The sequence below is a fragment of the Trachurus trachurus genome (genome assembly GCF_905171665.1).
Source record: "Trachurus trachurus genome assembly, chromosome: 22".
NCBI classification, from domain to species: Eukaryota; Metazoa; Chordata; class Actinopteri; order Carangiformes; family Carangidae; genus Trachurus; species Trachurus trachurus.
In genome coordinates, this window is record NC_139907.1 from 14966965 (window position 1) to 14988002 (window position 21038).

General features: G+C 40.8%; 3 protein-coding genes across 4 annotated transcripts in view; 2 read left to right on the forward strand and 1 right to left on the reverse strand.

The window, feature by feature from the left end:
• myo6b (myosin VIb) overlaps positions 1-595 on the reverse strand; it is a 34178-nt gene extending 33583 nt beyond the window's left edge. Inside the window, exon 1 of the mRNA XM_083997888.1 lies at positions 482-595. The gene's annotated coding sequence lies outside the window, so the exon portion shown is untranslated. The remainder of the gene's footprint in view (positions 1-481) is intronic.
• A 2011-nt stretch (positions 596-2606) lies between these two features.
• colec11 (collectin sub-family member 11) lies at positions 2607-5458 on the forward strand. Of its 2 annotated transcripts, none has more exons than XM_083997858.1 (7): positions 2607-2709; positions 3129-3294; positions 3391-3462; positions 3959-4030; positions 4121-4174; positions 4302-4397; positions 4579-5458. In XM_083997858.1, the coding sequence occupies exons 2-7, from the start codon at positions 3159-3161 to the stop codon at positions 4986-4988; spliced, it is 840 nt and encodes a 279-aa protein (XP_083853984.1). In that variant the 5' UTR covers positions 2607-2709; positions 3129-3158; the 3' UTR covers positions 4989-5458. The 2 variants fall into 2 exon arrangements, with proteins under 2 accessions (XP_083853984.1, XP_083853985.1); XM_083997859.1 differs by having other exon boundaries at positions 4597-5458.
• Positions 5459-9164: 3706 nt separating this feature from the next.
• On the forward strand, positions 9165-18870 carry dcdc2c (doublecortin domain containing 2C; the record flags this gene model as incomplete). The annotated part of the gene is given in 8 exon segments (XM_083998590.1): positions 9165-9232; positions 9234-9278; positions 9420-9468; positions 13110-13242; positions 15017-15111; positions 15113-15118; positions 15668-15826; positions 18784-18870. Coding segments are annotated over 8 exon segments (642 nt in total).
• Between the last annotated feature and the right edge of the window lie 2168 nt (positions 18871-21038).

Sequence of the window (21038 nt, forward strand, 5' to 3'; positions counted from 1 at the left end):
AGAGGGCTAAAGTGAGGAGACATGAGGGAACTGAATGAAAACACAGCATAGGAAAATAAAAACTGAAACCATGACACTTCAAAACACAGTTAAACATTAAGCTACTATGGGAAAACACAGTAGTACAGTACATAGGTGATATACTGTTATAAGGTTTTCCAGGGGCTTTTGGATTGAGCTCAAGATAACCTCATGGCAATTAGATGAATTTATACAAATATCCACCGTCTATACAAGGAACTAACTGCACTAAGCCCCTTAGGAATAACTACTGAGAGAGTCTGATACCTAATGTGGGTAAAGCTTGATGCTCAACAGATACAATCATTAGTGGTTAGCATACAAAGAAAACTACAGTAACTGCACTCATTCCAGCAATGATAGCTGACCTTCTGTGAAATTAATACAGTACCCAGAGCTGCTGCTGAGCCTGGCTATTCGCTGCAAAGTGTAAAAGTTGGACAAAAGAGGGGACACTTACGACTCGTATCCCTCAGACAGCGAAATGTACGTGCAGGGAGACAGTGACAGGTTTTAAGTCCCTCATGCGGATGTCGCTGTAGTCCAGCTTTCTCGGTCTTTCTCTCCTCCTGGGACAGGACAGGACAGGACAGGACAGGACAGGACCGGACAGTGGAGCAGCAGGCTGTCTGGATGACAGGCTGCGCTCGCGCTACGGTGAGCACAGGTGACGTCACCCTGACTGTACAGTCACTGACGGGCCGTTTAAGTGCGGCTCGTAAGATCCTGTGTCAGGTAGCTTTTCTGCACCACAGAGGTAAACATTTAAATGGGGAGAGATAGTGGCCATATTTACAAATGAACAATTTCTCTCACACGGCAACATTACAAAGAAAACAATAATGTTTATTTAAAGCGATTATGTGATCCAACATCCATTCTGTCATACGTGTAAAATCTGGACAAATTATAGGAGTGGGAAATGATAAGTCGCAGGTACACTTGCTTGCACCCATTCAGGCTTTAGTATAAACTTGATTTGATAAAAAGATAAATCAGTGTGTGAACATGGGTGGCCTAGTTTTACAATTTATATTAATTACTTTGTGCTAACCTAACACTGGAGTTAAGGGATACATTTAGTCCACACAACTACTACTACTTCATTGGCCACCTTGAAAAGACACAGCAAATGTTGCCTTGAGTCATGAATATTTCAGAGGCAGGTAATATAAAACTTTTGGGGGGGATTTTTGAAGGAGACACCCAATCCACCACTGAGAGCAGCCACTGGGTTTTTTTAAATCTAATTAGGACATCTGATACTCCCCTATTGAACCATATCTCATTACAGACACTAGATGACAGCATGTAAACATTAACATGGCATTTTATGTTCACAGGTTTAAGACCAAGTTAGTAATTGCACGACTTCCTAAATTATGCACATAAAGACAAGCACCACTTGACGACGTCAAGCACAGACATATATTATTTTTCCCAGTCTAGCAACCACTAGGATACAGCAATGACTCACTGTTTTGTTAATTTGATCATATCTTTTTTCACTCTGGCAAAGTCTAAGACAGAGCACTGCACTGCAACAGTAAACAGACTATTGAGACTGAAGTCTTCTTGAAGCATGAATGGCTTTTGCTATCATAACACGTGTGGGTCACTGACTAACAAACTGCAAATAAAGATAGCTGGAGATACTTATTTTCAAGTCCTGTACTGTGCATGCATAGGCAATGGCTCCATCAAGTGGCCATATTGGGGAGTAGCAGGTCTGCATGTTTTAGGACAAATCCCAATCTAATTACAAATCACTTTCAGGCAAAGAGCAGGAAAGAGACGCACTGGAGAATTGAACATCACAAGGAACAAGTGAGCTGTGGAAAAATGTGATAGAAGCTCAATATAGTGAAGTACAGTTTTCATATAAAATTCTAATTTCTTCAGAAGACATGACTCTTAGGCATATTATTACAAACTCTTTGTAGTCATGTCTTAGAAAATGAAATTTAACTAATTACAAAAGTTAAAAGAGAAATACTGTGTTGTAAATGTCAGCTTCAAGTTACACCAAGTATCTCTGCTCTTCTTCTCAGAAGCACCAACCAGAGTGTTTTGTAGAGGCCTGGGCGACAACTTATCATATTCAACTTTTATGTATATGTATATATTTGGGTCTAGTGTACCAGTATCATCATCTTCACACATTAATTTTTAATTAAAAAGAAACTATAAGAGTATGCTGTGTGGCACTGAACAAATATGGTGCATTTTAGGGTGTTTTTAATCACACAGACCATAAGAATATAATTAGAAGAACTAACTCACATCATTAATATAGTGTAGTGCATTATCCATTGCCACACAAACCCTCATGAGACAAGTTTCCTGAAAAAGTGGAGAAAGTTCAGGCAAACTCATACAAACTGGAACTTAAAATACCTGATAAGTTTCCTTTGCTTTTCTAAACATCTGACAAAGTTGTTCAGTTGGAGGATTTATTCGGCCCCTCCGCTGTCAATCACTTGACCACTTTCCCAGCCAATTATCTGTGGAGCCCCAGCTGCTTCGGACTTTATCTGTGAACTGTTTACGAATGTCCTATCACACACATTCTGTGGTGCGTGTGCAGGAACATGAAATGTTTCTGTAGTACCGCCATCGTACAAAGCCTCTGCAAGTCTTTACAAACTGGCAGTTCTTCTCCCCTCTGTCTGGAGAGTTCCTCTACAGGTAGGCCATGCATATTCTCAAATTCAGTACACTGTTTACACCTTTCTGACTATTGTTTTCCCTTAGGGGTTACTCAATGCAAAGATTTTCTAAGTGAAGCTGAAAATGTCTTTGGTCTTAGCAGATATAACTCTCATATGTCCTTTCTAAACAGCTATTTTTTACCAGAACTTGATTTAGTAGATTGGTTTAAACTAATCATTTTCCTTATCAAGCTACCATCTATGCCTGCTTCAGATGTATGGTGGATGTTTATACAATTCTCCATGGGGTACAACATTGCTAACACATCATCTGATTAAGTTGCATTACTGTTTTGCTTCTGAATATACGTATATCTTTAGCCCAACTTAAATTGTTTTGTTTTGCGAATAATTCTTAATCATTTCGCACTCTCGTAATCTCTCTTGTTTCTCCAGTGTAGCCCATTAACCAGCCCATGTTGAAGAATGAGAGGAGACAAGCTCTTACTACTAATGGTGCTAATGTCTGTGATGTTGAGTTTCTTATCAGTGCAGACATCTTATGGGCAGGACTTGGTAGAGGAGGGCTGCACTGTTCAGATCCTTGTTCCTGGACTCAAAGGCATGTCATTCTTATACACACAAACAAAAAATACAAGGTGAACAAAAACAGTATCTGTCTTCATATTTACTGTTTTTTTTTTTCCCCCTACAAAAGGAGAACCGGGAGAGAAAGGACAAAAAGGAGCACCAGGGAGGCCGGGAAGAGTTGGCCCTCCTGGAGAGCCAGGTATAGTTTTTGTACTCACAACAAGGGAAGATAAGAACATATTTAACAGACACACATGCTTATGCATCCTCTTCTTCTTCTCCGTTTTTTTTTTGGTTTACCAGTACCACTAAGCTGAAACAAAAAAAAAGAAAAAAGAACTAGGGTAAAGATCGCATTGCTTGGGCTGATAATGTGCTGTTACATCACCAACAGGCTATCCAGAGATGGTCAAGTGTTTACATTTGGGTGAGAGGTTGGAGGAGAAATGATCTGCAGAATCCCACTGCTGTGAAAGTGTTTACTGAAGACCTTAATGAGGAGTGGAGGGTGTTCTCATGCTTTCAAAAGAGAAGTCTCAGACTCTTCATTTAAATTGACCTACCTTGAAAAAGTAAATAGTGGTTTAAAAGAAATTCAGCTTGTTTTTTCACTGACTTAAATTTGGATATTTGGATAGATGTATGCTGTGTTTCTGTTCTAACATGTTGCTGTCACACTGACTTTTCTTTTTTAGGGCAACCTGGTCTGCAAGGACAGAAAGGAATTATGGGACGTTACGGAAAAGTGGGCCCAAGTGGAATGAAGGGTTATTATAAAATACACAACTGTGGCTTTGTTGACTGAGAAATAAATAAGCAAATATTGTATAAAAAAACAAACACATTTCATATTCCAGGGGTAAAAGGAGACAGGGGGGATCCAGGTCCAAGAGGCCCTGATGGAGAGCCAGGTGAGATATCATCAGCTTATTTGTCTTGTTAGTCAGACTGTTGCAGGTCCAAATAAAAACATTTGGCGATATCTGAGAATGATTCATTAGTATGATGTAGTGACCCACCACATTCTTGCCTTATCAGGTATCCCATGTGAGTGCACGCCCATGAGAAAGATGATTGGAGAAATGGACATTCTTGTGGCCCAACTTTCCGCTGAACTGAAATTCATTAAAAATGGTATGATCTTCACATTCTTCCTTTTTTCTCTCTCTTCTAAAGCACTTCTTTTGTTAACATTTCAAAATTCTTGTCTGACTTCCTTTATCCTTGCTATTACTTTCCTCCCCCTGCTCAAAGTACTGCAAATGCTGGGCATGTCAATGTGAAATTTATAGATATACAAGTGCTCATTTTTCAGCACTGCCCTCCCCTGCAGCTGTTGCTGGCATAAAAGAGACAGACAGTAAAGTCTATCTGTTGGTGAAGGAGGAGAAACGCTACGCCGACGCCGAGGTCTACTGTCAGACGAGGGGAGGGCACCTGGCCATGCCCAAGGATGAGGGAGCCAACGCGGCCATTGCAGGATACATTACCGAGGCGGGCCTGAACAGAGTCTACATTGGCATTCATGACCTGGACCGAGAGGGTGTTTTCACCTACGTGGATCGCTCTCCCATGACCACTTTCAGCAAATGGAGGAAAGGAGAGCCCAACAACGCCTATGACGACGAGGACTGTGCCGAGATGTTGGCCTCTGGAGAGTGGACTGACGTAGCGTGCCACCCAACCATGTATTTTGTCTGTGAATTTGACAAAGACAGTGTCTGAGTGCAGTCTGTAGTGAACAGCTGCTAAAAGATTTGACGAATATAATGGAACAAAAGATAATGTTTGTGCGTTTCTTTCTATCTGTAAATAAGATGACAAAATGGCATGTAAGTTGTGCAAACGTTATTTTCTGTCTTTACAAACCTATAAGCCTTTTTTTCTGAACTCACACAATAACCTGAGTGTTTGTTCTACATGTTGGAATTTGACTCACTTTAAGTGCAATCTTAATTTCACATGCTGTGGTTCATTAATGTTTTCAACAGCATTCTAGGTAATATACTAAAGTTTTTGTTATGCAAACTACTGTATTTACCAAGCAATATCTGCTACAGTGCCATCAACAACCAAGGCAAATGAGCAAATGCAGAGGGCTGTAGATTTTGTAGAAAACGTAAGAAATTAAAGAAAGATTTTGGTTCCAGTTGGGTGCTTTTAATGAGAGAAATCGAATACACTATGCATCTTATATTCATATCCATATAAGAAGTTATGTGGAGGTTGTTGTACAATAAACATTCACTAATAATCCAAGAAAGAGACACAATGTTTGTACATTATTGTCTGTCCCTGAGCTGACTAAATTTAGTGGAACAGTGCTATGAACTGAATCCTGCGTCAGCGTTACACAGCCACCACCCAGTGCATATAAATTGTACTGCACTGTAATGGTCTACAACAGATTTATTGGACTTTTTGACACCAAATATTTTGACACAGTAAAAACAGCACAGATGATAAAGTTATAACTGTTAAGTAATAACTGAACAACTAAAGTTATAACTGTTCAAACTAAAGTTGCTAAATTAAATTCTGACAATCATAGGCAAAAGATCCTTTGGGTGCAATAGCTCAAGTGACCTCACATCTTAAAACATCCACATTCCAGTTTCTCACTTTAATCAGTGCATGTTTACATCTTCTGACTTACCAACTGTGGGAAACAGTGATAACAAATTGCACATTATATGTGATTTAAAAAAAAAAAGAGTGGCATTGACCTTTGAGATTGTCAAGTGAAACTCTCCCACCACTGCTCCCTGATCCTCCACTCGACAAGGCACAGGAGTCATCTCTTTGGGAAACCACCCACTGCATTTCACAGGAGGAGCATCACTAAGACAAAAAACAAACAAACAAACATACATTTTAATTTACATATTAGCAGTGATGCTTTAAAAGATACATTTATTGTGACTTAACTGTTGGTAATCTCTCTATATTATTATTTCCTCGGAGAAAATGTTTAAATCTGTCTTAGGCAGTGAATTGAAGCTGATGCTGTGGATTAAAAACACATTGCAGTCTTGTTTGTTGCACTAACTCAAATTAACACAGACAGATTTTCTGTAACATGACTATTATAAAAAAAATAATGTGTCAACTAAACACAAGAGGCTTGACAAAAATAATAAATTAATTACACTTGGTAATTGTCTGACAGCGTAATGGTTGCTGAAAGACAAAAACAAGACATTACACACCGTGGGTTAGTATGACATTTTCTTCTTTGAAAATCCTCAATGGTTTAGTTGTGTGATTAATAGAAGTTGTCTTACAGCCCCGGCTGCTATTGTTTTTTGGGATGGGCATCCCAGCTGAGATAATATTGCACCGCTCTAAGATGAGGAATTTGAATATGCATGATGCAGTTCTCCTAATAAAGCCCACCACCACCCGTCCCTTAAGAAATGAATAATTAATGCTGAGATGAATTATGCATTTCATTGACCAGGACTTGTCTGGCCTAAACCAATTAGGTGCCATTGTTGGTGGAATCTCTGGTTACCTTTGTGGTAAACAATTTAGACAGCTCTGTCTAACAGTGGATTGGCAGATAATCTGTGGCGAAGAAAAGGTCTGTGAATGGGAGATACCACAACAGTGCATAAAAATAAGGAGAGAAAAAACATCCTGTTACACCTACTTATACCGTTTTTTTTTTTTTTTTTACTTGAGCTTGTAAAATATGAGTAAAATTGGACATGTTTATCCAGAAAGAAGCCACATTAGAGAGTTATGCTAGTTTTGATTAATGCTATTAGTGATGAAAGGGAAGAAACTAAGGGGTCCATAAAATAAAAATAAAAAAACAAACAAAAAAAACGATTATGTCATCATTATTAATACGATTACCGGTATTTTATTTTAATTTAATTATGATTGAAAGATTATTGCGCAATAATCCCAAAATTTGATTGGCTGCTTAGTGTCACGTGGGCTGCTATTGGGCTAGGGCAGAGCTGGGCTAGGGATGCTGGGATTGATATCTTTGGCTAGCCAGGATGTAGCACATGTGCTTTGCTTTTAAATCGTTTGCATTCACTCACAAGTCACAGAGAGACAGAGGTAAGAGTTTTTCTATGACATTTAACTTATTTTTTCTTGCTTTGTGTGTTTTCCATGACCGGAAAACTGTCAGTTAGGGTCTCAAAAACGAATCCCACATACCGGTACGTTAACATTACTGCTTCAACTGCACAGGTGCACATGATTGACGGGAGGGCGGCTAGCCAAATTTACGAGCATCAGGGCAAATACTAACAATGATGTTGATGTCACAGACCGCGGCAAATGGTGTAGTAACTTCTTACAGACAGGGTAACTAAAAAAAAAAGACCGAATGTGCGATTTATATTATTGTTTCCGATACAGGCTTACCTTATAGAAATTAGCAGCACCTCAACACTACGGTGTCCCACATCGGCCAAACTGTCCCCAACACCAAGATTCACAATGAAGTTCGTAACTGTGACACCTAGTGGTTAATACAATATACTACTACTCCAAAAACACACAACTGTAGCAATAAACTAATGGAAGCGCATCTATTATCCTCGATAGTAATAGCCTAATAAAATAATAAAGATATGGTAGATTCTAGTCTAGGTTTAGACGAGGTGGTGCTGAGGGTTAAAGTAAGCTGGTTGTAACCTTATTCACTTGATTTGTGAAATCATGTTGTAAAACTGAACTGTGTATCAGTGGATTGTATCAGCATCTGCATAGGCTACTATAGATAGAAAACCTCCAGCACATAGTTACCAATACCCAAATAAAACAAAATAAAAGGTAAGGATATGTAGCCTCATAGCAGGGACAGGGATGGTTTTCAGTAGGATCGGGATAACTTTGATCCAAAAAAATCAGGATTATTCTGATCCCAGCAGTTGGGTGGATTCAGGGGGGATTTCAGGAACAAAATATCATTTAAATTAAATTCAAACCGGTCAAATAAACAATATTCATAAAGTAGTATATATACAGTTATTGATTTATATTTTGCACCTAATTTTAAACCACAACAGTGATTAGTAAATAATGTTAACTTTTGAATATTCTACAACTGAAAAACTTTCCCCCAACTACTTTTCCCCAAACTGAATTTAATGAAATTTGAAGTTTGAATCTTAAAACTTGAAGTTTGAATTTTGAATTTTGAAATTTGAAGTTTGAATTTTGAAATTTGAAGTTTGAATTTGAAACACATGGGGAAATATTCACAATTTCACTAATGTACTGTATATTTGCTTTTTTAAATTTATTTTAACAGCCCAACCAGATGGAGTCTGGCTGTTTAAAAGACATTGAAGAAACAACAAAGAGCACAGAAAACAATGCATGCACTCCGTTTTCAAATAAACACACTTTGAGGGACCTCATGCTGCTGTTCTACCTGTTGTTAGACCAATCAGCCTTCATTGTGATGCACAGTCCCATCGAGAGCACTCATTATCCGGATTTGGTAATCTTGAAAATTTGGATTTGGATCAGACTGATCCAATCCAACTTTGCTTTGAACAACTGGGATAAAAGCAAAACAGATTACGTGATCCTGGATAGCAAAAAAGGGGATTTCAAAATCCGGATAATTTTTATCCAGATTACACCTTTTGAACAACTGGGCCCTCTTTGGGTTCATGTAATGTAAATTCAATGGCCCAGATTATTTCCCCCTCAGTTCAAATGCATTTATCAGAGTAGAAGTATTTCTAATTAGTGACTGGGATCATATTGGTTTGTGATGTGCTGACTGGAATTCATCCAAAAGAGCTTGTTCGGCAATATCTGCTTATAAACCTGCTGGTATTTATAAAGAACAACATGAAACAACCACAATGTATTGCTTAAGTTTGTGCTGTTTCTTTACTTGGATTTCCAGGCTTTGCTTATTAGATGGAGACCCTGTCTGCGGTTTCCAGTGCACTGGAGAACAACCGTGTTGCAGGTGGCGCAGAAAAGTTCAACACTCTATGAGCAGAAGGTCCCAAGGGGATTTTATTTTGGAAGGTACACGCATTATGTTGGTTTAGTCAGTGACATAAGTCTTTATTTATACAAATCAAATAAGTGCTGGGTTCCTGTATTGATTAAAAAAGGAAAGGGAAAAATGTCTTTGTCAGCTTTGGTTTCCCCTTTTCTTCCCTGCAGTCAAGACATCCTGCCTCCTATTAGAAAGACAAGACATGCAAAGGATGTGGTGAGTACAGCTGCTTCAGAGTTGGGTGCAGTTTGCCATCTGGTTGTTCACATTCTTGCAACATGCAAAACTGTTACATTCCCCCCCCCCCCTAATTTCACCTCAGTTTATTGTTGTAACACCTTGATAGCATCACAGTGGAAAAGCATATCTTTGCGCACACAGCATTTCAATTAACATTTCCCACGTGTGAGACTTGTTGTGGGGGTGTAATTCGTTATGAAACAGCGCTATCATCAATCACTGTCTGCGGGAGGCATTGAGTTACCGTTGCTTTCCACTTTGATGGGTAATCCCCACAGAGACGGACTGGCCCACTTGATCAAGTGCAGTGAGCCTCATAGACAGATCATATGCACCAGGGGGACTTCACTGACTGAAAACAACAGAAAAAATCTCTTATTCAAACCAGAACCGGGACAATTTGTATTGTGATTAAGTAGACAGTGAAATGCTTTGAATCCATGTGAGGATTGCACTGCTGTGGGCCCCGAGATGAACACCAGATCACACACTGAAGATGAGAATATGCTCACTCAGCAGGTTGAGGTAGCGATGGGGCCCCCGTGTGAGAGATGTGTCTGACATCTGATTTTTCTAACCATGAAAGATGACAGTGCGGTGGCAGATGCCAATTTTTTCAGATGGAGAAAAATACCCCTAACCTCATCTCTAGCTGTATATGTGGTTGCCTTCCATTAAACTAAGGAAAAAAACATGAATATTTATTAGTAGTTTATTTGAATCAGCTTTACTGCTGTGCCTTATTTGAAGCTTTTTTTTTTGAGCCCATTAAAACATATCCAGACGTAGAACAACAGATGAAAAACCACACTAGTATCCAACTTTGCTTTACTGAGGTTCAGTCCGAGCACACTGGGTGAGTGAATCTGAAATGCCAAGACCACAGCTTTTGCCATTTCACACAGTACCATGAGGTGGAGACAGAGACAGAGCTATGGCTGTGTTTTGCATCCAGCAGCTCATTGTAGTATTAGTCATTCACAAGACATGATGCTGCCGCATTTTACTCCCCTTGCCTCTTCGTCTCATCCCTCATGAATTTGTAAACATGATTTGACCAGTTAATAAGGACCTTTCAGAGGGGAAAGATACATGTGACAAATATTGCCCACTCTGTCTTGATCTGTCAGTTGTTTAGCTTACTGATTATACATACATTTATAGGGTCATGTCTGCCATTAATTCCAGTTTGACCTCACAAAACAACAGCAGTCTGGATAGAAATGCCTGTAAAAAGATAATTTAAACATGCCAAGTGAGGCTGTGTAAAATGTAACCTTGCTCATGCCACCTCACTGTACGGTAATGGTGTCTGTCCTGTCCCGTCTGTACCTAGCGGCGGAGCGTTTCTGCACCGCTGAATGAGACATCTGGTCTGGAGCAACTACTGAAGTCTGAGCTGACGGCTCTGCAGAGTGTAATATTGAAACTCTCCAGCACACCATGTCCCTGTTGGAAGCGAGCATATATGCTGAGTTAGGTGTTCACAGACATGATGAGGTAGAACACTTTGAGGTAGACATAGCAGAAAGAGAAGATTAATAGGGGAGAGCAGAATGCAAAGAGACAAAGAGGGGGTAAAAAAAAAGAATAATGGTGTGCATCAAAGCAAAGTACTTTCACATTACAGTAATCAGAATGAGCGGCGCATTTGTACTTTACACTAAGCATCCTGTGAAAACAGCCCAGAAAGTCTGACTAAACCTCCAAGTGCAGCACTTTCTGACACCAGCAACGACTCGCCGCTGCTTCCCATTCCTCTGCTTTTCTTGGATGAGCTCATCGGTTAGGGGAAGTAGCAATGCCCCGTGGAAAACTATACCCCCTTGCTGCTGCCAGCATGTCTGCTCCGCTGAGGACCCGGCCTTGGGAGTGGCTCCTACTGATACCACAGTCACGATGGCTGGAGGCTGGTCGGTCCAATTGGTTGGGACCCCTGTTTTCCCCTGGCTATCATATCACAGTGTCCTCTTGTTGACTCCTGTTCTCTGCCACTTGAGAGGGCTACAGATTACTTGCTGCTCGGGTCCCCCTGAGCCCCTCTCGCACTAACTCTTGCACTCTCTTTCTCCCTCTGTCTCTCTCTCTCTGGGGCCTCCTGATACACACAGTTGTCTGCTCCCACAGGACACGGTACTGTAGATATGTAATGCAGAACGAGAGGGGAGATGACCTCAGCTTTTCCACTGCCGTGTTTCACAGTTGCGCTGCTTCTTGTACTGTACTCTCCCAGCTCTGCAGCGCCCCTCGTCCTCTGCTTTCCCCTCCCAGAGTGAGACGGTCTTGATATAACTTTGTTGATTTAAATAAGCATCTATTTGCATCTCGGCACCGAGCTGTAAACATGCACAACACGCTGTTCAAATTTTTTTGACTGCCCAGCCCAGATATATTTTGACTCCCATCTTCAGCATAAAAGTTGTTTCACATCACTCAACGGATGAATTGAGGTTACGAAACTGAATTAACAGCTTACCACTGCGACAGTGCCACTGCTCTTCCGTCTTTGATCTCGTGTGGTTGTGGACACTACGGCACTGGAGTGTGAACTCTGTTTCAACTCCCCATCGCTGAATATACAAGGCAAAACTTCACTCTTCTTTTGTTGTTTTATTTCTCTCCCTCGGCCCACCAACGGCTGTAGAAATTCAAAAGAATACCAACAGACTTTGCCTCTGCATTAAAGAAAGCAAACAAGTGAAGAAACAACGCGGTTATTCCCCAGACTCCATGTTAGTGAGCTTGCAAACACCATTGCCAGAAGTGTATTCTGGTGGAAGCCTGAGATCACTACACTATCCCCCGAGCCAGCCCAGGGATCCAGCCAGGCAGCCGCAGTAAAGAGCACTGTAGCTGAAAAGAAACATTAAGTCTGCTCTCTCCCGCTCTCTGTGTCTCTCATTCTCTGTAAGGGAGACATACCTCACCTTGCTACCTACAGAGGGGATGAGGAGCCCGTGAGGAGAAAATTGCCTTTTGTGGAAGCATTAATTCAGATGTGTACCCTGCTGTCTGAACATCACTCTGAACTCTCCCTGCTGCTCCCTCTCTCTTTTCTCTCTTTTCCTCTCCTGCTCCCTCACTCTCCCACAATGCAACTAAGTCCCAAGCCTGTTTTTTTTTCTTCTCCCTCTCCTCTCCATCAATAACCTTCTGCTGTCTACTGCTGAAGAATAAGTTATTCCCTACGACTCCCTCCCTTTCCCTTTAAGCTTGTTTGGATTTTCATTGTTTGATCTGGCTTGATAAATAAGACAAATGCAGTTAGAAATTCATGGCTGCCCCATTTCATCAATAAATGATTAGTTTGCCACACTCCCAAGTGATTGATAGGTTGTGCACGGGATGTATTGGAACCAGATGAATTCAATACAGTAGGAGTCACGGGGGAGCTACAAAGCATATCAACTCATGAAAAATTGAGGTCAATGGAAAATGTAAAAAAGCGTTGAAAAGAGAGCAGAAACAAGTTTCACCCATCGTGTTTTGTCTTTTTTCTTCTCACCCTTTACAGAACAACAGCAAAAAAACAGTCAATGATGAATCACAGAGAAGTCTGTGAAAATATGCCTTAATCTCTGCTCCTGTATTCTCCACTCTTTTGTCTCCTCATGTAGTTTGCACACACAGGCTTTAGAAAGGACCTTGAGCACACAGCCAGAGGCCAGATGAAGAAACACACAGCTAAGCCAGAGAGAACCAAACAACAGAGGCAGCTGTCCAGAAACCCAGTTCTCTTCTCGATAGGGGGTAGGCACAGCAGCTCTATAGAAATCCCTCTCTCTCTTTCTGTCTCTGAGTGTTGTTTCTTCCTCCAGCCCATCCTCTCTCACTATGACAACATGCAGAAACCTGTTGGCAAAGACAAACTTATATCTATATACATGTGTTTGGGCACAGTATGTGTGTGCACAACTACATATTCCTCTGTGTGTGAGTGTGGAGATAGGACTCGTGTGGTGTGTGTGTTTTGCAAACATAGAGTAAATCCAAAATTTGGCAGGTGGAGGAGCTTTCTTTGAATGCTCAACCTGTTCTTTAAAGTCCAAACAGAACACAGCTCGCTGCTCTTTGAAAGAAACATGACTCTTTTCTGTGAATATTAAACAGAACAAGACTTCAAACACCGTCAAGGGGGCTTAAATCATAGATGAATTCAATCAGGCCATTTTGTTGAATATGAATCCAGAAATCCCTGCTAACTATGTGGGGGGAAACAAAATGCTCCAATTTTCTCCTGATGCAGAAATCTAAATGGCAATAAGATATTAATCCCCCCCAAAAAATGCTGACAAAAGTTCATTGGAGTGACAAAATATTCGGCTCGATTGATGGGTTTGAACATTTGAGCAGTCTGGCTGTTTAAAAGTGATACTTTCTATATCATTACTGTAGAGTAAGTATCTTGTTCTGTTTAGTTATTCAGTAGGCACTGTTTCATGGGTGTTTGTTTTACCATCTGTGCTCAGTAATACAGCGACTCAACTTGAAAGACTCATCCTGGGCCACGAATAACATGATATTTTGTGGTCGAATAAATTGGATAATCGCCACAGTTTGAAACCTTCCATCCTTTCATAGTGGAAGAAAAATAACATATTTCTCCTGTTGGGCTTATATTAGTAGCCAGGCCAGGGTGCACTTTCTTGGCCATGCTGTGGATACCTGATCATGCCCATAGTACAGTATGGTTTCTTCTCTCAAAAGGAATCACCAAAGGCCCAACAGTTAAAAAGATAAAAGCTATGAGTCTTCCCTGCAACTAAATCTACTCTTAGAAGCCTTCAAAAGGGAAATGTAGTTTTCACAACCAACACCGGGTATGGGATCACAGCTTTTGGCAGCTGATTTATTTCATCATTTTGCCTTCTTCTAGCAAAAGTGAGTGTAGAAAGAGATCCAAATGTGATGCCTGAGTGAAAAACAGAAACATAAAGTCTACATCTTCTGCAGCTGTGTAATTTCCACTTTGAGCTAAACCTGTGAACCACTGAACTATGTTTCTATACATTGCTTCTTTTATCACCGGTTAATTTACAGTGCCTGCTTATTTACAGTACTATTTAAATGAAATTAATTGAGGCCATTCAAGCTCTGCAGTGCGTTTCATTATTCACATTCCATCCGGTATAAGATCCAGCAGCCAGAGACAAAAGGGAGTTTGTTTACAAGGACAGAAACACTGTGACGTTGCCATATAAGCTATTCCCCACATGCATCAAGAGCGGCCTGTCACTGTCAGGGACTAACCCTGGACCCAAAGTTCACGCTGGCTGGCCATATTTGTGGCACGGCAGCTGTGGCTTTCTGTGGCCCTTTGGTCTGCGGGACCATTCTAAATAAATAAATGGCTTGACAGCAACATTGATCTCGAGTGAAGTTCAACAGGAGAAGGAAAAGGGAGAGGGCAGTGAGGGATGGAGGGACGGAGAGAGAGAGAGAGAGAGAGAGAGAGAGAGAGTGCAGAAGAATGAGATGGCGACTGCCAGCAGATGAGGTAATTGTGATTAATCACTTTTCTCAGAGGGCAGTGTGTTCAGTGCGCAAAACAAAAGGAGCAAAATGGCAGCAGAGGCAGAGGTGCAGGAGGACGGCCAGGTGAAGGTGGATCTGCCAGTTTGATCAGGTGACCCATATACAATACTGCAGTTTATGAGGTCAAATTTTAGCATGTGGTCTTTTAACACCCTGTTTATCTAACGGGAAGTAAGAATTGAATCCAGTCCAAAATCACTAACATCAACATCACCAAAGATAAACACACAGGCCCATGTGCTGATTCCAGTTAAATTAACAGTGTGCTACTGACTGAACTCATCAGTTTGGATCATTTTACTTCTTGCCACCATGGAAGACAAATGTAAACATTATAAACAGTGCAACAAGCTGTTTACATTTGCTTTGGCTGCTTTGCTGCAAAATGCATGGCTTACAGTGTATCATCGTCTCCCCATTTTCCTCCCATTAAGCTTTACCTTTCTGTGTGTTTTTCAGCTTCAAACAGAATTAAGAATATACTTGTAGTAGCACAGTGCAGCATCATTTTCTGCTCAGTATAAGGCTAATGAATGCTCAATAGAACAAGTTACATAAATATATAAATATTTAGCAAAATCAATACAGCAGTACAGTACAGTGTGAGCCAAGGGGGATTTTTTTTTCTCCTTTCCTGCAGGTTGAGGCCAAAATAGTTGAAGAGGAGTATGAAGACAGGAGTTGTTCTGTGAGTCCCTGCAAGGCCCCCCTCCATGATTCAGACAGCTTGTGTCTGCAGAGGTCTTTTGTCTGCAGCTTCCAGGAAGAATGTAAGTACCCTTGTTATAAGTTCTATGTAGTAACTATTTCACATTTAGTTCAGTTTTGCTTTATTATTATGTCCAATTTTTTCATTTGCTTTTGGATTAGGTCACATAAAAGTGCTCTAACCAGCAATTATGGTAATCACCATTTCCATAATTGCAAGAGCATCACATAGACCTGCTTCCAGCAACTATACTCGAATCTAATGTGTATATAACTTGTTTTTCAGTCTCCATGGTTCTGTCTGTTTATTTGTGGTCTGTGTATTTGCCAGTGCAACCTTTCTTCAGGGCATGGAGAGTCAGTGAAAGGCACAGGGCACAATACTGGCACTGGAGACACATGATTAAAGACACCTGAGCCTCAGGTACAACTTTATATAGTATGAGTTGTGAAAACTCTGCTGCAGCCAAAGATACTGTGTGTATCACGGCCTCAAGCTTAGAAAAAAATACACAGAAGTTTGTGCTGGTTATTAGAGTCGAGCTCCATAACAGCATGTGGTTGTATTTGATGTCTGTCTTTTACTCTGGTTATTGTGTACGTTCACAGTGATGAAGTACGGCTGAGCGGCGCATACAGATGTTTTTGCATGGATCTTTGGTTCCTAGAAATTACACTCATTTAAATACACTTATTTTGCTCTAATAATCCCCGAGGGACGGCAATATGAGGCAGTGTAACTGTGATGAATGCACACTGTAGTTGGGTGATATTACTATTCCAAGCAATTTCATTCAGCTTTGAAATGAGAAGATATTGAGTCTTATTTAAGCAATCAATAACCTTGAACATTTTGTTTTAATGAAAACTATAATTTCAAGCAGTGGCAATTACACCATAGGGGGATGTTTTGGTGTGGTGATGATTTTGCTGCCGTGTGCACTTTTGCAATAAAGATATTCTTATCGGGATAATTATTGACTTCTGGGGGCCAGTTATGACCCCGGCTAAAGACCTCATCAATAGCTTAATTCATTACTTATCGCTTTTAGTCATACACCAATGTTGCTGATTCAGATTGGCTATGGATTGCAAGGAATGACCATTAGATAATGGAAAATAATAATAATAATAATACTGATGATCCCTGCACATACTCAGCTACTCTTTGCAATAATTATCTTGTCAAGCAGTTTTTGATTTGTCAGCAAAGAAAGACTGACATTAAGAGAAGGGAGGACATCTGTTACAAGCTCGCCAGTTCAAAAACATGCAGGAACACATCTGGACTGTAACTAACTGCAGTTTCCACTACAGTTGTGGAAACTGTGTCAGTGCTCAGAACATCATTTGAGTCAGATATGTATGAAGTGTTAGTTCTACCATACCAAAACTGTTATTCGTAGCATTTTTTGTTTTATCTTCACCAATGTTTTATCTAGGATTACATTATATTTATAAAGTCGTTGTCAGACGAGACATAATGATGCTGCAGGTGAGACTTACCTCACCTAAAGTCTAACCATCATTCATGCATACTCTCCTCTTTTCCCTTTGAGGCCAAACAGACTGTCGCTGTCTTGCTGTCAGCAACCTCATCATTTAGAGGGCTGTGAATAATAATGAGGGATAACTGCACTGCTATGACTCATACTTTGAACAGAGTTCGGACAGATTTCCTCCCACTCCGGTGCTCATATGTGCTTGTGAAATGCCCCGTGTACTCCCCGTATATGTGCATGTATATAGTAGATATTGATGACCAAATTCAATTACATGATTACATTTTCAGCCGAAGGTTTAAATGATTTATTGCATTGAATTTAAATGGTGAATACATTTACAGACAGTACACAGGCAAGGCAGTGGTGTGCGCACAATATTGACCTGTGGGGTCCGGGCCAAATAAAGAATAACGAGATTCAGCATCTCTGCCAAGTGGAGATGTCCGCTGGGAGTGAAGGCAGGCTATCTCAGTGGAAGAGAGCGAAGGATGGCGAGCTCGAGCCCAATTCACATTTATCAAAGCTTTTCTTATAATCACTTGACTGACTTTTGTTGGGCTTTCTGAAGGTTGGGTTTTCCTTTAGAGTGCACTCTGTTAAAGAGCTGATTGATTTCACGAGGGGCGACTCCGTCTATGTTGTGGATGTCATACACTTTTAGGAAATGTGGACAAGGGTAGATTTGCACTCGCCGGCGTGGTATCGTGTTTACAACTATCATTTGTTTTGATTTAACAATATTGGCTGATTTATCAACCAGTCAGCTAAGCATTTTTTCTTAATTAATATTGTTAGAAATGCCAATACAACTAGGGATGTTTGATCAATCGTCTTCCTCTTCTTAAGAATTTTGTGATAAAAAATCGAATCATTATTGACCGCTGCATTGATCCATTCCTTTCCCTTTCCAATGGAAGTCCATTTCATTTGTCTTTCAGCTGGTTTTTCCGTGCCCCTATTCCCCGAAGCTTAGGTTAGCCATTTCAAAGGCCTTATTCGCCCCCATGCAAGGTCAACTATAATCAACTGTAGACAATGTCACCGCCTTGCTTTTCCTGGGAGCTAGGCAGAGGAAGACGATTCCTCTGGGCTTTTAAGGACCTGCTGCATTATACCATTCAATTACTGTTCATTAGACAGTGTACAGCCATTAATCAGACTGAGATGTTCTGCTAGTCCTCAGTGGGGACAATGAACTGGGGAAATTTATTCTGGCTTCCTGTCTGGGCTGCTGTTTAGTGGTAAGGAGAGAGATGACACTATGGAATGCACTGGAGCTTTCAGTACAGCGGCGTCCTAGACTGAACTGCTACTCCACTCCCTCTGCCTGTTTTCAAGTCAAGTTCTCCGCTTCATGCAACTCCGTCTTTGAGTTTTAAGAAACATAGGCTTTGTCAGAGATTTACTGCATATGTGGAAGAGTATTATGAATCTGATATATCACTGAAAGGGGAGAAAGCTGACAGATTTACTGATTAGAGCTTCATATGCATTGAATATGACTAGATGATGATATGAGAAACTGATTTATGTTTTCCAGCAGGCTAAAGAGAGGGAGGTGTCTTCCAGGCTCGGCGGAGTACAGGCACGGATGTCCTGGTTTTTCAAGGGTAGGTTCATCAAAGCATAAAGCCTGGTTGTAGCTCACAGGCAGCAGCAGCGGCAGCCCCCACATTACCCTCCACAGCACCTAATGCACCCATAAAGAGACCACTAATACACTCTGCATTACCAGTTCCTCCCGCACATTGCATGTCACTAGATCTGCAACCACCTCTCAACATCTGGGAGAGCTTTACGCCATGCTTTATGGACACCATCTGTTTGAGTGGGGCTTTTTTGCCCTCCCAATCTCAGATGACTTATTCTAGTATTAAAGGCACCTGCACATTAAGGTGTGCCATGCTGAGAGCCTGAGATTATTCACCTCTCTTTGTATTTCCCATGTCATTTGTAATTTGAAACCGCTCCGACAGAATGAGAGGGACATGTACCTTGTTACAATGACAGTCCTTGTTTTTCTTCATAAATTCCTATTCCAAGTAGAATTGCATGGCCTGGCTTTTATTTGATTGATCTAGAGCAGAACACATCTGAAAAAATACAAAATAAGTGCTACAGGCATTTGATTATTGGGGAAAAGAAGATGACATAGTGTTAAAACACAAACCAAAGCAGTGATGTAAACTTGACATTCTCCTTTGTTTGGGGAATGTGCCTTTCACTTGGTTCAGGCAATTTCACTCTAATTGCCTACAAAACACAGGCTTTGGCTGTGAGGCCCATTCAGTGATTTCCCAGCATCCTCCATTGTCCCTTGTGAAAATTCCAAAGGTGACTAATGGAACAGGATGTGAATCTCTGCAGGTGGTTATCACTGTCTGCCCTTCAATCTGAGGTTCGCTCTGTCAGTGCGACACCAGGAAAATCACTGCATCCTGCGCTAACAGCAGGCTCCCTACCTCATGCACGTGCCATCCATGCTATCATAAAAATACACAAATACGCATCCATATGCATGCACATATGTGCAGTTATCAAGCAGACTACAGTTAACATCAAATGTTACTCTCGTGCACGTGTGTACAATTTTTACGTGTATACATGTATTCTCTTTCAATTATCCTCATATTGATAGCACCAGAGGTCGAGATTCAGCCATGTACACTCCAGTTCAGGCTCTGATTTCCCAGCAGAATGTCAATGGGCACTGTAGGGGGCATTTGAAATAAATCACAGCACATTTTTGCTCGCCGGTTGCAGACTCATTTTTCTGTCCCTATCGCATTATATTGTTGTTGGTGTTTATGAATGGTTCTGCATCATTCATACCTCATATTCACTCACTGTCACAGCGGATCTGCAGATGACACAGATCTGCAAAGCATGACTTGAGACTCAGAGCCATGGAGGCAGGAAGTGGGATGTGAAAGGAAATGCGAGTGATCTCTAACGGAATCAAACCTGCCTGCCACTTGCTTTGCATCAAAATGTCAATATCTGTGCCAGTTTTGATCCTGGAAGGGAATTTTTCAGCTGAGTGAAAATAGTGGGGATTTTTCGAAAGGCAAATCTACCATCAAAGTGCTCGCTCTCCCCTGCCTCCCTTATATACTTTACCAGGATATTCCATCGTGACTTCCATGTATAAAAACAGAGGAGATAGTACCGGGCTCAGTTTGGCTGAGATTCTCCTTCAAAAGTTATTGGCACCATGTACAATGGCCTTGTTATTTATGAGAACTGTTAGGGCCACTGACAGAAGTTGTAAAGCATCTTGACTGATTGGGTAGATGTTAGATGTGTGCAGTCATGGCATATTGTCGTCTGTATGTGCGCACGACATGCAGAGAGTTGCATGGCTTGCTCTGTCACAGATAAATTACTCCACACAGTCAAATTAAGTTGTAGTAAATCACCTCGCGGGCTCGAGACCAGTCCTGAGTGACGACCTTTACGCCTATTTGACTTTAACTCTTATTTATGTTAATCACATCTGTATTATACCGACAGTAAAATTGTGTCACATTCTGAAAGGTCATTGTTTTGCAGCACAGTGTATGGTGGCAACAGAAAAACACACCATTTTGTTTATTATGAAGTGTAAGAAGTCTTGACATTATAGTTTGACTCTTGAATGTTTATGAATAAATAATGCTCTTTTTTTTCTCAGAAAAGAAGAAACATGAAGAATCCTTTTGATTTGCATGGCATTCATCCAAAAGGTATGTAATATAGAAACAATATAATTAAGTAGCTCATTAATTTGTTGATTGATCTCAAATACATAAAGCATTC

Excerpts from the sequence above, each read along its gene's own strand:
- colec11 (XM_083997858.1), top strand. The coding sequence starts at position 3,159 with ATGAGAGGAGACAAGCTCTTACTACTAATGGTGCTAATGTCTGTGATG. Across the intron at positions 4,031-4,120 it reads GGGCCCAAGTGGAATGAAGG|GGGTAAAAGGAGACAGGGGG; the intron begins GTTATTATAAAA and ends TTCATATTCCAG. Across the intron at positions 4,175-4,301 it reads AGGCCCTGATGGAGAGCCAG|GTATCCCATGTGAGTGCACG; the intron begins GTGAGATATCAT and ends TTGCCTTATCAG.